Source organism: Dendropsophus ebraccatus, chromosome 9, assembly GCF_027789765.1.
Source record: "Dendropsophus ebraccatus isolate aDenEbr1 chromosome 9, aDenEbr1.pat, whole genome shotgun sequence".
NCBI lineage: Eukaryota > Metazoa > Chordata > Amphibia > Anura > Hylidae > Dendropsophus > Dendropsophus ebraccatus.
The window spans coordinates 86,505,638-86,523,198 of NC_091462.1; the positions used below are offsets into that span (position 1 = coordinate 86,505,638).

At 40.8% G+C, this 17,561-nt stretch overlaps 1 protein-coding gene across 2 annotated transcripts in view; it reads left to right on the forward strand.

The window, feature by feature from the left end:
- The window catches only part of LOC138801199 (uromodulin-like), a 50,882-nt gene extending 33,540 nt beyond the window's left edge, over positions 1-17,342 (forward strand). The window contains exons 17-21 of one of the 2 annotated variants that reach the window (XM_069983760.1): positions 8,507-8,592; positions 10,408-10,486; positions 10,688-10,741; positions 12,674-12,867; positions 14,749-17,342. In XM_069983760.1, the coding sequence (XP_069839861.1) occupies positions 8,507-8,592; positions 10,408-10,486; positions 10,688-10,741; positions 12,674-12,867; positions 14,749-14,892 (557 nt within the window). In that variant the 3' untranslated portion in view covers positions 14,893-17,342. Of the gene's footprint in view, positions 1-8,506; positions 8,593-10,407; positions 10,487-10,687; positions 10,742-12,673; positions 12,868-14,748 lie in introns of those variants that run through there. The other variant, XR_011364582.1, reaches the window with a different exon arrangement.
- Positions 17,343-17,561: the final 219 nt, after the last annotated feature.

Sequence of the window (17,561 nt, forward strand, 5' to 3'; positions counted from 1 at the left end):
AAACTTTAAGGCAGTGTGAAGCCAGCCTTACATGTCCTTCACACACCCACAATGTAAAGTTGTTGAAGCTTGGTTTGTCCCCACAGAACCGGATGTGTTGTGAGTCATTAGACCAAGAGCCACTCAAGAGTGGCCCAAAAAAGAAACCAATATTTCACAATACACCTACTTAGTGTTGTTAAAAAAAAAAAAATAATATATATATATATATATATATATATATATTAACAAAACACATTTAAAAGTTGCTCGTTCGCTCCAGTACATCATGATCTCAAAAAACAGTAATAGTTTTGGCCATATATACTGACACTGTCATTGGCCACATGCTAGCTATATATCCTGCCTAACCCAGCTACACACTTGTGCATATCATTTTCACTATAGGTCCATTCACACAACTTTTAATTGTGTGCTTTGTTAATGAATATATAATAAAATATTTAGTGTTAAGAACACTAATTAGGTGTATCGGGAAACTTAGAATCTTTTTGGGGTATATTTTGGGATTAACCCTCCAATCCCTGGTGCACTCTTTTACCTTATTATGAAGTAGGAGTAAGCACTGGTAGGGGATGTGGAGCTGCTGTATGTTGTATTCAGACATACCTTCACTGAGCAGTGAATGATAGCACAACTATAGTTTTGCTATCATTATAGTTGTAGTACTTCATTATACAATATCTACAGTATGTCATAAATTTCCAAACTGAAATGCTTGGCATTCCCAATTTCAGACACTGTTGAAAAGCCTCTCACCTGCTATGAAGATAGTCCTGGGGTTTCTTAACTGAGGACAACAAATACCTAACATTTCTCAGAGAAAATGCATTGAAAAAATATTTAATGAAAAAACCTGCAGTTTTAGTTTTGACCAAGTGGTGGCATCGAAACACAACTTTCTGGGTGATTTCCTGAACAGCAATGTGGATTGTAAACTTACATGCATAGGCTATATTCACACTGATTAAAAAAAGAATAATGGCATCCGGTCTGTTATTTTAACCCCTTCGTGCTGCAGCTAGTTTGGGCCTTAATGACCAGTCTAATTTTTCAAAATCTGACCTGTCTCACTTTATGCTCTTATAGCTCAGTGATGCTTTAACGTATGCTAGCGATTCTGAGATTGTTTTTTTCGTCACATATGGCACTTTATGTTAGTGGCAAAATTTGGTCACTACTTTGTGTGTTTTTTGTGAAAAACATCAAAATATCATGAAAATTTTTTAAAAAAATTGCATTTTATGAACTTTGAAATTCTCTGCTTCTAAAAAAAGAAAGTCGTAGCACATAAATTAGTTACTAAGTCACATTACCAATATGTCTTCTTTATTCTGGCATAATTTGGTAAACATATTTTACTTTTTTAGGGTGTTACGGGGCTTAGAAATTCATCAGCAAATTATCACATTTTCGTGAAAGTTTCCAAAACTGATTTTTTTAGCGACCAGTTCTTTTTTTAAATAGATTTAGAAGTCTGGTATCCTGAAAACCCCCATAAAAGACCCCATTTTGGAAGCTACACACCTTAAAGAATTAATCTAGGGGTATAATGAGCATTTTAACCCTACAGGGGCTGGAGGAAAGTATTCACAATTAGGCAGTAAAAAAATGGAAAATTAAAATTTTCCAATAATATATACGTTTAGATTAAAGTTTCTCATTTTCAAAAGGAAAATGAGCGAAAAAGCACCCCAAAATTTGTAATGCAGGTTCTCTTGAGTACAACGGTACCCCATATGTGGGCGTAAACCACTGTATGGGCACACAGCCGGGCTCAGAAGGAAGGGAGCGGCAATTAGCTTTTCCAATGCAGATTTTGCTGAAGAAGTTTCTGAGAGCCAGGTGCGTTTGCAGTGCCCCTGTAGTGTCAGCAGAGAGAAAAACCCCCATAAGTCACCCCATTTTGGAAAGTGCACCCCTTAAAGAATTCATCTTGGTGTGAGGTGAGCATTTTGACCCCACAGGCATTACAGGAAAGTATTCAAAAGAAGACAGTAAAAATGAAAAACTCGAATTCTTCCAATAATATGTTTGTTTAGTTTGAAATTTCTCAGTACCCCAAAATTTGTAACGCAGGTTCTCTTGAGTACAATGGTACCCCATATGTGGGCGTAAACCACTGTATGGGCACACAGGAGGGCTCAGAAGGGAAGGAGCGCCAATTAGCTTTTTCAATGCAGATTTTGCTGCAGAAGTTTCCGAGCGCCAGGTGCGTTTGCAGTGCCCCTGAAGTGCCATCAAAGTAAAATCTCGCCATAAGTCACCCCATTTTGGAAAGTGCACCCCTCAAAGAATTCATTTTGGGGTGTGGTAAGCATTTTGACCCCATAGGTATAAGAGGAAAGTATTCAAAATTGAAAAACTCAATTTTTTCCAATAATATGTTCTTTTAGTTAGAAATTTCTCAATTTTATGAGGAACAAGAGAAAAAAAGTACCCCAAAATTTGTAATGCAGGTTCACCTGAGTGAAAAGGTACCTCATATGTGGGCATAAACCACTGCATGGGCACACAGGAGGGCTCAGAAGGGAAGGAGCGCCAATTCGCTTTTTCAATGCAGATTTTGCTGAAGAAGTTTCTGAGCGCCAGGTCCGTTTGCAGCGCCCCTGTAGTGCCAGCAGAGTAAAATCTCCCAAAAAGTCACTCCATTTTGGAAAGTACATCCCTCAGAGAATTCATTTTGGGGTGTGGTGACCATTTTTACCCCAGAGGTATTAGAGGAAAGTATTCAAAAGTAGACAGTAAAAATGAAAAACTCAAATTTTTCCAATAATATGTTCGTTTAGTTTGAAATTTCTCAATTTGACGAGGAACAGGAGAGAAAACGTACCACAAAATCTGTAAATCAGGTTCTCCTGAGTAAAACGGTACCCCATATATGGGCATAAACCACTGTATGGGCACACAGCAGGGCTCAGAAGGGAAGGATCGCCAATTTGCTGGAGCAAAACCGCAGCTAGTAATGGTTATTAGAATAGCGCAGTTACTAAAATAAAATAAAAAAAATGAAATTACAGGTAATGTGGGGTGGTTACGGGCAACCTGGGTTGGTTATGGGCAACCTGAGGTTGTTACAGATAATCTGGGGTGGTTACGGACAACATGGGGTGGTCACGGGCAACCTGCTGTGGTTACGCCAACCTTGGGTGGTTACGGGCAACCTGCAGTGCTTACAGACAATCTGGGGTGGTTACGGGCAACGTGGGGTGGTTACGGGCAATGTGGGGTGGTTACGGATAAACTGAAGTGCTTATAGGTAATCTCGGGTGGGTACCTGTAATCTGGCATGGTTACCGCAATCTGGAAAGGGTCATTGGCAATTTGGGGTGGTCAGAGGCAACATGCAGTGGTCAGAGGCAACCTGCGGTGGTCGGAGGAAACCTGCGGTGGTCAGAGGCAACCTGCGGTGGTCAGAGGCGACGTGGCGTGGTCAGAGGCGACGTGAGGTGGTCAGAGGCAACGTGGGGTGGTTACAGGCAATGTGGGCTGGTTACGGGCAACCTGCTGTGCTTACAGACAATCTGGGGTGGTTACGGGCAACATGGGGTGGTTACGGGCAACCTGCAGTGTTTACAGACAATCTGGGGTGGATACGGGCAACGTGGGGTGGTTACGGATAAACTGAAGTTCTTATAGGCAATCTGGGGTGGATACCTGTAATCTGGCATGGGCACCGCAATCTGGAGGGGGTCATTGGCAATTTGGGGTGGTCAGAGGCAACGTGGCATGGTCAGAGGCAACGTGGCATGGTCAGAGGCAACGTGGCGTGCTCAGATGCAACGTGGCGTGGTCAGAGGCAACGTGGCGTGGTCAGAGGCAACGTGCGGTGGTCAGAGGCAACGTGCGGTGGTCAGAGGCAACGTGCGGTGGTTACGTGCAATCTGGGGGGTTACATGTAATCTGGCGTGATTACGGGAAACCTGGGGAGGTTATGTGCAACCTGGAAGGGTTACAGACAATCTGGGATTGTTACTGCTAAACTGAAGTGCTTATAGGTAATCTGGGGTGGGTACATGTAATTTGGGGTGGTTACGGGCAATCTGGAGGGGGTCACTGGCAATTTGGGGTGGTTACGGGCAATGTGCAGTGGTTACGGGCAACGTGCGGTGGTTACGGGCAACGTGCGGTGGTTATGGGCAACGTGCGGTGGTTATGGGTAATCTGGGGTAGGGTTAGGGGTAATTTGGGAGTAAACTGCAATTATTACTATAATAAAAAAGTGTGTGTTTTATTTTTTTGTATGTTTGTCACTTTTTGTACTTTACACATTCATTTTCACTGTATTACTATGATTACTGTGATATTTTGTACCACAGTAATCATAGTTCAGTGACAGAGACCAAATTGGTCTCTGTCACTTTAAATTTTCCAGAGTTGGCTGGTTGTGAAGCGCATGCGCACTTCATAACCAGCCAGGACGTCGAGGAGGACGGAGCTCCAGGATCAGGTGAGTATATGGGGAAGGGGGGGTGACTGGGGGACGGGGGTGACAGGGGGGGTGGGGGGCGACTTGGGGGGGTGGGGGGACATCACTTTTTATCCCCTGTCACCAATCATTTATGGTGACAGGGGATAAAAAGTGCCGGCGGCACATGGTACAAGCGATCAGCGGTATATAGTATATACCGCTGATCGCTTGTACCGGGACCCCACAGGGGGGTCCCTGATGACTGCCCCATGCTCTCCGCTACCTCCGGTGGCAGAGAGCATGGGGCTTTCATTCATTTAACATCGTTTGTTCGCAGGGATGGCGGCGGCCATCTTGGAAATGATGGCCGCCGGGGGAGGGGGGTTAGTTATCGGGGCACTAGGGTGGTCTGATCTGGGGTCTGATATACACTTATTTCATCTCCCCCCGCCATGAAAGGCGGCGGCGGCATCGGTAATCCCCTTTACCGACGGCCGCCGCTATAACGTTAATAGCGGCGATCATCGGTAAGGGGGGGGGCCGGGACAGACCCCACACACTGCCCCAGCCCCTCAGCTACCTCCGGTAGCTGGGGGGATGGGGTGGGGGCCGTCCCGGCCCCGCAGCCTTATTCTCTGCCATCGCCGTAAAAAGCTGATGGCAGCAGAATAAGGCCCATTAGTGACCGCCGTAAAAAGCCGTATCGGCGGTCACTAAGGGGTTAATGCTGCAATGAAAGCAGCATGTAACGGATTCCGGAGGTATACTCACGTGATTGTGATGTCTAGTCCCCTGTTGTTCTCCATGGTAATACCCCTGGGATTACCATGTATATGCCTCTGCACAGCCATGCCACAGGCAAAACCTATACATGTTTGGTATTGCCATGTCCATAATGACCCAATCTATAAAAGTATATCATCAATTATCGCATGACACAGGCTGTAAAAAAAAAAACACACCAGAATTGCTATATTTTATTAATCCACTTTAGAAAATACGTCATTAATGAGATCAAAAAGTCATATGTATGTAAAACTTGGTATCAATAAAAACTACACTCCCCCCAAAAAAGATCCCAAAACCAGCTCTGTCGCACAAAAGATATGAATGCTATGGATCTTGCAATGTGGCGACAGTTTTGTGGGTTTTTGTTAGGAAAATAGTAAAAAAAAAAAAACCCTATGCAAATTTGGTATTGCCGTAACAATATTTTTCGCGGTCGGACATATACATGTGAAACTCCGGCCGGGGATTTACGTAAGTTGCGGCCACTCCATACGGGACCGCATGTTACGCTACGGGCGTAAGTTACAGCATTTCCGTCCTCAAACAATGGTCTGGTTAATTTTTTACGGCGCCGCATACGATCCTGGCGTAAGTCCTTACGTAGTGTGAACTGTGCAGCCGTAGAACGGATACTTTCCATTGTACGCAAACTACGTAAATCTCCGGCTGCTTATTCACGGAAAGCGCTACGGCCGGAAACTTACGTAGTGTGAACAAAGCCCCAAAGTCCCCCTGGGGGACTTTTACATGCAATCTTTGAATTGCATGCACTGATCATTGCTGTGCCATAGCATGGCATTGATCAGTATTATCAGCATTCTGCACATAGAGCCTGGCTGTGGCAGACTCTCTGAGCAGAATGCTGGCCATACCACATGGAGGTAAGGAGAGGTAAGCTACTTCTGTCACTTACACTTAAACACCGTGGGGTCATGCATTATCAGACATCCATTCATCGATTTCATTCATGAATTTACTTGCAATTATGTTTTCACTGAATTACTGGTAAATTTAAATGGGTATATTTTTACATATATAGTATATTTACGTTTCTGTTTTGCTATTGTAAACAAAAAAAAAATAGCAAAATTAGAACAAAAATATACTGTATTAACTATATAGTAAAATAACTGGTGGCTTTGTTGCATTAGATGGAAACTACTTATGTTGAACTTGCCAGTTATTTTACTATATTGTTACTTAATACAGCATATTTTTGTTCTAATTTTGCTATTTTTCATTTACAATAGCAAAACTGAAATGAAAATGTTTTTTTTAAGTTAATATACTGTTAAGAAAATGGTGGCTATAATGCAATAGATGGAAGGAAATCTTGTTTATTTCATTATAACCCCCAATTTATTTGTCTGGGGGCACCCTTAAGACTGTGGAAATACATAATGCATTTCCACCTCCTAAAAGTGTGAAGGTGATATATTCTACTAATCTCTACTAGTCTCCATAAACCCAATATTCATGGAGGTTGCAGTGTGAGATCAGTCTGGCCACTGATGGCCCCTCACTTAACCCCCTGGGGCCCAGACTGTTCTGCAAGGCCGCCAAAGGGTTTAGTGGGGATGTAGTGCTTCCTCACTTAACCCCTTGGGTGCAAAACTGTAAGCAGGTATCTGCATAGATATTGCATACTTAAAGGGGAAGAACACCTGTCAAAATGATGGGTGTTCTGCTACTGCATTTTTTGTGTGTCTTTCCCTTTTGTTTTTCAAATATTGGTATTTTGAGCATTACATCAGATTCAGTGGACTATGTCAATGAACAGCTGACTTTTTAGTTTACTTAAATGGTCAACGAGGGGTGTGTGAGGGTGTTTATTTGAATGAAAAAAAATGTGTGTCTCTTTGTTTTCTTTGGAGGCTTAACAATGGAAGACATCTGATAGATGACATTTATTACTAAGCCAAGGCTTAGTCTTAGTTGGTACAAAATGGCTAATCCTCCATTATTATCCCAGTACCCATCGCCCCAGGGGTAGTGGAAAGAGATGTGTGCGAGTAGTCCTGGAGTGTCAAAATTGGCACTCCTGGACTGGTCGGTGGCAGGCTGGTATTTTTAGGCTGGGGAGGGGCAAAATAAATGGCCTTTCCCACCCTGGTACAACTTGGCTGCTGCTGTTTTTTTAACCTGCCAGGCTATAAAAATTGGGGGTATCCTACTCGTTTTTTAAAAGAATATATATATATATATATATATATATATATATATATATATATATATATATATATATTCATTAAAAAAAATTTCAGTGTAACATTTTTTTTTTTTTTTTGCCAAGCTGCAGCATCCTGTTTAAAGTATAATACTTCAGACAGCTCATCCGACAGCTCTGTCTTGAGTGCATCATGCTATGTGGTATGCGATTTTCTAAGCTAGAGAATGTTTAAATCAAAGTTAATCCGGAGAAGAAAATAATTATAGTTTGCATAGCTTTTGTATTTATGTAGTAGTAAGAAGACTTGTACTTTTTGTTATTGACATGTACTGACTTTTTGTCTACTTCCATTTAGTGTAATATTGTCAGTAATCGTGGATACAACATTATAAACCAACCCACAAGCTGTATAATACGTCACTGCTAACTTACATTCACCTTTACTGAAACCTGTGTAGATCATTTGCAAAGTTAACAAAGCAGGACGTCTAAATATATTCCCGTAAGATAATTGTAAAGGGAAGGATTATGGCTGGGCAGTGGGCTTCCCTCACCATAGGACCTTCACAATTTAGATGGCCCTCTCTGCAGGATAATTTTCACCAAGTCCTTACTTCATCAGCCTTGAAAGACCCGGGGTGCCAGGATTGTAATATTATTATTTGGCTACTATATGGAACTGTCATTGGAGCAATGCATGGTTGATTCACATGGTCACTGTGACACAGTTTTGGGAACTGCATGGAAATATATATCAGAATTAGGCTATGTCTATACATAGTATTTTTGTCATTCTTTTTCCCAACAAAAATCAGGAGTGGAACTGACATGGCGAAATTATAATGGAAGGATTGGCATAGTTTCTTTGTTTTCAACCCTCTCCTGGTTTTGATTGAAAAAAGACTAACAAAAAGACTGACAGAAATACTATGTGAACATAGCCTAATGCTGTGCTGGTGGATGTAATAATTGATTTTAAATGTATACAGTGTGTCACTTACTTTTAGTGTGTTTTTGTAATTATCTTTTTCTCTGGTAATCTGTCGGTAGCTGGGTGTCTTTTTCTCCTTAATAGTTTGATTTTGAGCCTGTTAGTAATGTGCCTTTACTTATATAAACAAATGCATTTCTTGCAGGAAGAGGTTCCCAATGCATCTTAATGTATATCTCATTATCTTTATCCTTCTGGCATCCCCAGCAAACTCTAATTTGGCAGTCAGTGGTGAGTAAAAGACTTAATTTTATTTAAAGCATACAGATGTAGCAGAGTTCAATTTGATATTGGTCTCATTGGTGTTTTTATGCAATCTTCCTGCAATTTTGCCACAAATTTCATGATTGCTATAACATTTTTACTGCAATTTTTGTAAAATCTTCTCAAAAATGGTGCTAGTTTACAGCATTCCCTCAATTGCCTGAAAAAATCCCAGCAAAAACGCAACAAAATGCCATGTGTGAACCTTTAATTAAGTATTTGCAGTATGGCATTGTTTGCCTGCAGTCCTATGCAAACAGTTGTTGCACATTAACTAATCTTGGCAAGTTGGCCAAAATAACAAGGTCTGTTCTATTACACCAGGACCGACAGCTAGTGTCTCCCAGCTGTTAATTAGTTAGTGTCTGTTAGGGCATACTGGAAGTTGTCGACACTGCAGCTGTGCCATATGTGTACATTATATGCACCAAAATACAGGGATATTATACAAAGTAACATGCACCATGACAGCCATAAAACAGTCAAAATAGGAATTGTGGGAACATAGCAATGGCCATAATTTGCATAGTTTTGTTTGATTAGATTTTTCCACAGTATTGTTGTCTATTTGTTGTTGGTTTTATTAATATTATTTTAAATACAGTGGTGCCTTGGATTACGAGCATAATTTGTTTTGGGACTGTGCTTGTAATCCAAATCCACCCTTACACCAAAGCAAATTTTCCCATAAGAAATCCTAGAAATGCAGACAATTGGTTCCACACCCCAAAAAATAATAATTTATTATTCTGAATAACATGTAAAACAGATGGAACAAACATTCAGAAACAGCAGAATATGTGATATTATAAGTTACTGTACAGTAATGAAGAGGATGGGGAAAAAAAGGGCTGACAGAGACTGCGGGCGCTGGCATACACTCGGGCACTGACAGACATACACATATTTGGTATCACTAAATCAATAATGAGTTGAAATACAATATTATCTCATCATGTATCCCACATGGTGGACACTATAAGGCTGGGTTCACACAATGTTGAAATTGAGTGGATGGCCGCCATATAACAGTAAATAACTGCCATTATTTCAATACAACAGCCGTTGTTTTAAAATAACAGCAAATATTTGCCATTAAATGGCGGCCATCCGCTCAATTACAACATTGTGTGAACAGAGCCTTTCTGTTTTTAATCCACTCCTGGTTTTGGTTGCTATGAGGACCACAATACTGACTGAAATATACGTAGTGTGAACCCATAAAAATGAAAAACTCACACCAGACTTGGTATTTTGCCTCCAAAAAAAGGAAAATAAATCAAAAAGTCATTTGCACCTAAAGATAGTGACAATAGAATGTACAACTTATCCCACAAAAGCCTCATATATGTATGTCAACTATATGTTAGGATCGGCCGGTAGTCTGTCAGGCTGCTGGCTTTGAAATCTGTGCCGCTCTGCTCCATGCCGATTCTCCCCGGATCCCGGGAAAAACTGTATCTAGTCCTGTGAAACGTCCCGACACCCAGAGTGGTGCAGCAGGGACTTTAAAGCCAGCAGCCTGACAAACTGCCAGCTGTTCCTAATGAAGCAATTCGCTTTATACCTACTGTAAATTCACTCATCCCTAATGTTGACAAAAATGTAGAAAAAAGGTATAAAACTGGCCTGGTTCTCAAAAGGATAAAGAGATTCTGTCAGGTCAGTACTAGGTACAGAGCTACAGACACAGGCAGATAGGCAGTAGGGAGATAAAACAAGTGATAATTTTGTCTTTGTTAATGGCCATTTGCAAAGTTATAACATTGCTTTTTTCCTCAGAAGCTGAAGTGCCACAGCTATCTGCTTGTAGTATTTCCCTTAGAAGCTGAAGTGTCACACCTGTCTGCAGCTCCACCTGGTAGGGACCTGACAGATTAAGATAAAATTGTAATTATTCAACCACATATAATGGTACCACTCTGTTGGTGTGTTTTTCTCCTTTTTTTCTGGCACAATGTCATAATGGTAGTTCTCTGTAGTGCAGAATGCATTTCATGTTTTTTTTTTTTTTTTTTTTAATGACGTTTATAATAATGAAAAGTAAACTTATTTTCTATAGTGAGTACGAATGAGATCCTGCTATCTCCAGACAGCGCACAGTGTGATGGAGCAGGTAAAGTCACTTTTAAACCTACTTAAATGACTAGCCAATTGGAAATGTTGGAGGACTATTTATCTAATGGATAAAAAGAAATTTACAAAGAAAAAACAAAATGTTTAACCCCTTAAGAACTGGGTGTATAATAGCATTAAAGGAGACCTGTAAGCACCCTGTTTGTTAATATATACTGTAAATAAGGCTCAAGGGCCCAAGGGGCAGTCCCCACAAGAGAAGATCCCAGGGTTAGTCAGCCCCTTTCCTTCCTATTCAAAAGGGAGAGCAGTCATAATTTAGAGCTTTTGCTATGCTGGGGCATACCCTCTGGACATTTAAACCTCACTTGCATATTACGCATCTAGACGTATCTAACCTGCTGATATGTCCCTATTGTGCACTGGGTGCTGAGGATGAAGGTAAGTTTCTTATCTTCATCCATGGAGCCATTTCTGTAATATTAAAAGTTCATCTTCTATAGTAATTAGGCTTTTTGGTGCACAGTGCACCGATCTACCTCTGGTAATGACTACCAGCAGGTTTAGCTAGCCAGGGGAAGATCAGTGCACTGGGGATGCTAGTCCCATCCCGAGTGCATGAAAATGCCTCATTAGCATAAGAGACACTTTGGAAATATCACAGAAACAACACCAAGGATGAAGGTAAGAAACTTACCTTCATCCTCAGTGTCCCATGTGCAGGTTATATGCTTCTAACCTAATGAAAGTTTGCCTTTATAAACAGCATGTGAACAGGTACGCTTTAAGTACTGAATTCAGAGAACCACAACTTTTTTTTTTCTGTTACTTTAGCTATATACGGGCTTATTTTTTTATTATTTAGAAGGAATGTTATTTTTCCCAGTATGTTTGTTGTTATGCTATTTTTATGATGTTTAGTTATATTTTTAAACCAAAGTGGGTTTTTTTTCACCAAAAAACATACTGTAGGTACTGTATGTTACATTTTCTAGTATTTTTTCCTATAGGCCTCTATATAGTACAACAGAAATAAGATAAACAGAAAAATATGTAAGAGAACAAAAAAAAAAAAAAATGCAGTAAAAAGGTATGAAATTCATGGTAAAAGGTAAAAAAAATATCAGCAGCACAGCCTAATTTATACCTAATAGGTTTACATACATGGCGCCATGCAATAAGTCATGAGGTCTTAAAGGAAAACTATCTGCCGGTTAGAAGAATCAATCCCTCTGATGAACCTATAGGGCACGGAGTGCTAAGGATGAAGTACCTTACCTTCATCCTCAATGCTGTTTCTGTGATATTAGGAGTTTAATCCCTATACTAAGTTGTTTCAGTGCACCGATCTGCCCCGTCCGCACCGCCCCTGGCCAGACGCTCTGCTGAAATTCATTAGGAGGGTTAGGTCAACCTGGGGGGGGGGGGGCAGATCGGTGCACTGGGGGTGGTTTCTCTTTAATGAGGTGGCAGAGGAAACATTTTTCCTATGTCTAACCACCTGCATTTCAGTCATTATTACATGTGACAAATGAGGTTAGACACCCCCCCCCCCACACATACACACATCAAAGGAGCAATATGGCTGTTCCTGTGCTTGTGTGATCATGACGCTCCACCACCACACCTTGTGCCATTTATCATACTGTTTTCTCATGTAGAAGGTAGCTACCTTAAGGCCCTATTCCACCAACAGATCTGACAACAGATTATCTGCCAAAGATTTGAAGCCAAACCCAGGAGTGGATTTGAAAAGAGGAGAAATCCAGTCTTTCCTCTATGACCTGTTCTCTGATTATAGTCTGTTCCTAGGTTTGGCTTCAAATCTTTGGCAGATAATCTGTCGTCAGATCTGTTAGTAGAATAGGGCCTTTAGGCATCACGGGGTAAATAACATGCATCTGCTTCAAATCTTCCATCCAAGTATTCAGTAACTGCATTCATTTATTTTATTAAATTTTTTGTATAAAAGGTGTCTGTCCAAAGATTGAATGTGGGACCTTGGAAATAAAAGTAACATTACCTGTAAATGAGCTCCAGGCTATGAATGTGGATGTAGAAAACATCCACCTGTTAGACAGAAGATGCCGAGGATATATGAAGAATGATGGTAGTTTGTCAATAACAATGAGACCTGAGAAAGGTGTATGTGGGACTGTGCTTACTGTAAGTAATATCATGTCATGTCAATGCATATCTCCTGTACATATATACTGTCTGTGCATTCATGTAACAAACAAAGCATCACTAACATAGCAGAGCTGCACTGAACACAGATTTTTTTGTCTTTAGCAGAAAGCCGCAGCTCAGGACTAGGGGAAAGAGACTGAATAGATAATAAGTATGGAAGGAATTGTTAGCCTCATCATGGGCCGCAACATACGAAAAGTTATGTTTCAATTAAATACCCCTTTAAAGCAACTCTGTACCCACAATCTGCCCCCCCCCCCCAAACCACCTGTACCTTTGGATAGCTGCTTTTAATCCATCTGTCCTGGGGTCCGTTCAGCAGGTAATGCAGTTATTGTCCTAAAAACAACTTTCAAACTTGCAGCCCCGTGCTCAATGGCCAGGGCTTAGAGTATCTCTTCCCTAACTTTGCACCACCCCTCCGTCCCTCCTCCCCACCCTCTTCATCGTTAGAAATGCCCCTAGAACATTTTCTCCTGTCCTAACATTGCACAGGTGCCTTAACGATCCAGCCCATGCTCAGTATTCACACAGCTGATGAATAGGAGACAATCTGTCTGGAGCATTCCTAATGATGAGGAGGGCAGAAGGAGGGACAGAGAGGTTGTGCCAGCCTAATTCATACACAATCTAAGCCCCAGTCGTTGGGCACGGGCGGCCAGTTTAAAAGTTGTTTTTTTAGGACAATAACTGCATCACCTGCCGAACGGACCTCAGGGCAGATCCTGGATTAAAAGCAGCGATCCAAAGGTACAAACGGTTTGGGGGGGTCAAATTGTGGGTATATAAAATCAGTACATCTTTAGGCTATGTTCACATGTTGTAAGAGACCGGCCGCTCCGTGAGCTGACCAGGTCACGGAATGGCCGATTTCTGAAAAAATTATCATCTGCAGTATCGGCTGGATGATCTTTGCAGCCGCAGAGTTCTGATTTTGGTGCATCCATGCACTCCCGCATCAGACCTCTCCACTGCACACTATGGAGCGTACGGCTGGAGCCGCCCGCTCCATAGTGTGCACTGACATGGTTTTCTGCGGCCGCTACTTAATGAACAGCGGCCGCAGAAAACTGACATGTCAGTTGTTTGCGGCGCCGCAAGAGTTCCCGGCTGGAGCGTATGCCATGTGTATACGCTCTGGCCGGGATTCCAAGGCAGCAATGGCACGTATATTTCCGTATAAATCACAACCGTAGTACAACGGCCGTGATTTTATGGAAATATACGGTGTGTGAACATCGCCTTAAATGTAATGCTATTTATAGGCTTAAATGGGAAAACTGTACTGTTTAGACTTTTTAAGCTGTACTTTCATGACGTTAGCTAGAATGGGGTGTGGAGCATAAGCAATTGCCTGGACTTCACACTTAACATCTGCAAGGAGGATTATATTTTACTGTATAAGGATTCCTAGATTACGGTAGAATAGTCAGTTTGGCAGTTGTAGTGTGGATATAGCTTTGGCATGGTAAGGAACTGAGCTGAGGGCTGCTACCTACAGGTAAGTCAAGATGGGACAAGCTAGAGGGAAAAAAAGGGCATAGTCTGGAACAGGGCCACGTATGAAAGCCAAAAGCAGAACTACAAGTACCAGGAAGATAATATGAAGGAGAAAGCAAATGAAAAGGTACAAGAGACCTAGGCAATATATGTGGTCTGAAAGGAGCCGTGCTACAGTATATTCACCCAGTAGCTATAGACCTTCAGAACATTTATCAATCTCCACACACCACGAACTGCTGGGTTCCTTATAAAACGCTATAGTTTTTATTATGCTCATTAAGCTATTGTTCCTGGTTAATTTAGAAACAATGTCCATTTTTAGTAATATCAGCATTATTTTTATTTAAATTATAGGTTTCGGCGACACATGCCACATATAAGAACACCATCTTCCTGTCACCAGATCCAGCTGCAATTATTGTTCGAGAAATACTAAACATCAATGTGGTCTGCACTTATCCTCTGGAGCAGATATCAATATCAGGATTATCTAATTGAAATTGAAACTTTTCATTTATCTATCTATCTATCTCTGGTTGGCACAGTGAAGGTGGGGCACTGCGGCAGCTAGTGATTGGCTGCAGTGTACTCCACCTCTGTCAGCTGCAATTCAGGTTCGAATCTGCTAACACTGATAGGGCAAGAAAACTTTCATCTCAAATAAGATATTTTACAAGGTTTCTTACATTCTGTCAGTTATGAGAACTTTGATGAACAAAGGTGGAGGATATTTTGTTGGAATTGATCAATTTTTTTTAGAAAAGAGGTGAAATTTTCCAAAAGGGTCTGAGTTCTTTTGTATCTACCATATAAATTGACTAAAGGAAATACCCAATAGGTTTTTAACCCCTTAAATGGTTTGTCTGGACAGGGGGGTTTATGTATATGCCCAGGGAGAAGGTAATTGAAAATATATACCATGCACCAGGCTAATGTGTTTTGCCACTTTTACTTGCTCAGCAGCCGCTTTCTGGTTTAGGGTCCTGATGTTGCAAACCCCTTAGAAAATTGTAAAAAAAAAAAAAAGCATCCAGTCTTTTTTTTAACTTGTTTAATGAGTCAGCCACAGTGCTTGACTGGAACAGACTGCCCAGCAAATTACTGGCTGCAGGGCTGTTCCATCTGAGTCAGTGATTGGCTGGGCGGGCTGTCATTCCCGAGACGAGTTTGTCTCAGAAGTGAAGGCTCAGTGATCATCAGGGGACATCAGCAACACCAAAGGAGGACAGGTAAGGATAACATGTTTATTGTTTTACATGCACCAACAGCAATATATTTAAAAAGGCTTACCACTGGAAATCCCCTTTAACAAACATATTAAAAAAAGAGGTGGAAGCAATATTTATCCCTGCGGTTCCCCACTTGTAACTGTGACCCAACCTGAGTATGTTCCATCAATAACCACCCTACGTTTCCTATCATTCATCCAGTGACTCACCCACTTAAATCATTTAAATCAATTTCCCTAAGTCCCATCATCCTAGTTTTATGAACCAACATTTTATTTGGTACAGTATCAAATCCTAGATACAAAATGCCCACAGCCCCACCCAGATCCAGTCTATAACTGACCTCCTCATAAAAACTGATCAGATTAGTCTGACAAGACCAATCCTTTATAAACCCATGCCGATGCTATGTGATAAGATTATTTTTATTAAATGCAAACATAGAGAAAAAGAAGTGGCTGCACATGACACCTATGGCTGACACTAAAGCTTCTCGGCTACATTAAAAAAGCAACGCCAGGATGTTGGCATATAATTTGTTCAAACCATATTGCCTCATGTACTGTGTGCAGGTCTTCTGGCCCACATGAGTCCCTACACTCAAAACAATACTGCATCGATCAGCAACTGCCAACCCTGCCAAGCAAACGCCAACAGGGGAGGGGTGGGCCACAGAATGGCCCTGCAACCTTTCTGTCACAAGACCAAACCCCATGGCCCCCCATATCCCGCAGGCACCACCGGTGGAGAAGGCGGCCACCAAGCAACACAAGTGTGAACAAAGTATTACTGCTCACCAATGCACCAGCAGGTAGAATGGGAGAAAGAGGAGGTACTTACCATATGTGCACAGGTTCTTCCTGCTGTTTGGGGTCACATGGGTCTTACAAGGGAGGAGTGCTAGCCACCTTTTTCTCTAGGTCTGTATAATTTTTTTTTAAGATAATCCAGTAAAGCATCTTTTAGAAAATCCTCAAATACTTTACCCACAATAGATGTTAGACTTACAGGCTTATAGTTTCCATGATCATTTTTTGACCTTTTCTTGAATATCAGTACCACATTTGTTAAGCGCTAATCTAATGTAACAACCCCTTACATAAAATATTTAAATATTACAATTAATCCATAGAATTACTAAGCATATTCCTGCCTTGTTCCTTATCAAATATGCATAGAATGTTTACAGGAAGAGGGTAGTTTTAAAACAGCTTGGATATATCACCTCTAGGGCTGACAGAAAAAGACCTTAAAAACCCATCAGGGCAACACTGCAAACAAGTAGTCTTATGATACACTGACAAACACCTTTTTGATGTGGATACAAGTAATCATGTTTTGAAGTTTATATGAACAGACGTTGGTATTTACTGTATATACTTTGTGATATTCTTGTATCACCTCAGTTGCTCATTAAGTGTAATGTGACTTAGATTTAAGGGTGATGTTGTCCCTTTAACCCCCTAATAACACAGTAATTATAAATTTTTTTCCTTCTCTTCTTCTAAGAACAAAACCTCTAAGGTCTTTTTTGCATCACTAATTGTACGCTTTAATGACCTCCTTTGCATTTCCATAAGCTATATTGAAAAATAAAACAAAATATTTATATATTTGCAAGGTAACATTGAAAAATAGTTTTTACACCATTCCCTAAGAGGTAAAATGAACACACTGTTTATATTCTTCAGTTTTCCACCATGTTTAACTACTTTTAAAAATGTTAAGCTTTATTAAAATAAAAATATATATTTTTAACCCCTATCAATCTTATTTTACTTTTCTGTCTATGTAGCTGCTTGAAAGGTTTTTTTTTTTGTTTTTTTTTTTTGGGGGGGGGGCATAATTTGTAGTTTTTAGTGGTATAACTTTGCCTTGATCTGATTTTTTTTTCTCCAAATTTTATTTTATTTTGTTTAGTAGCATTTGTTATTTTTA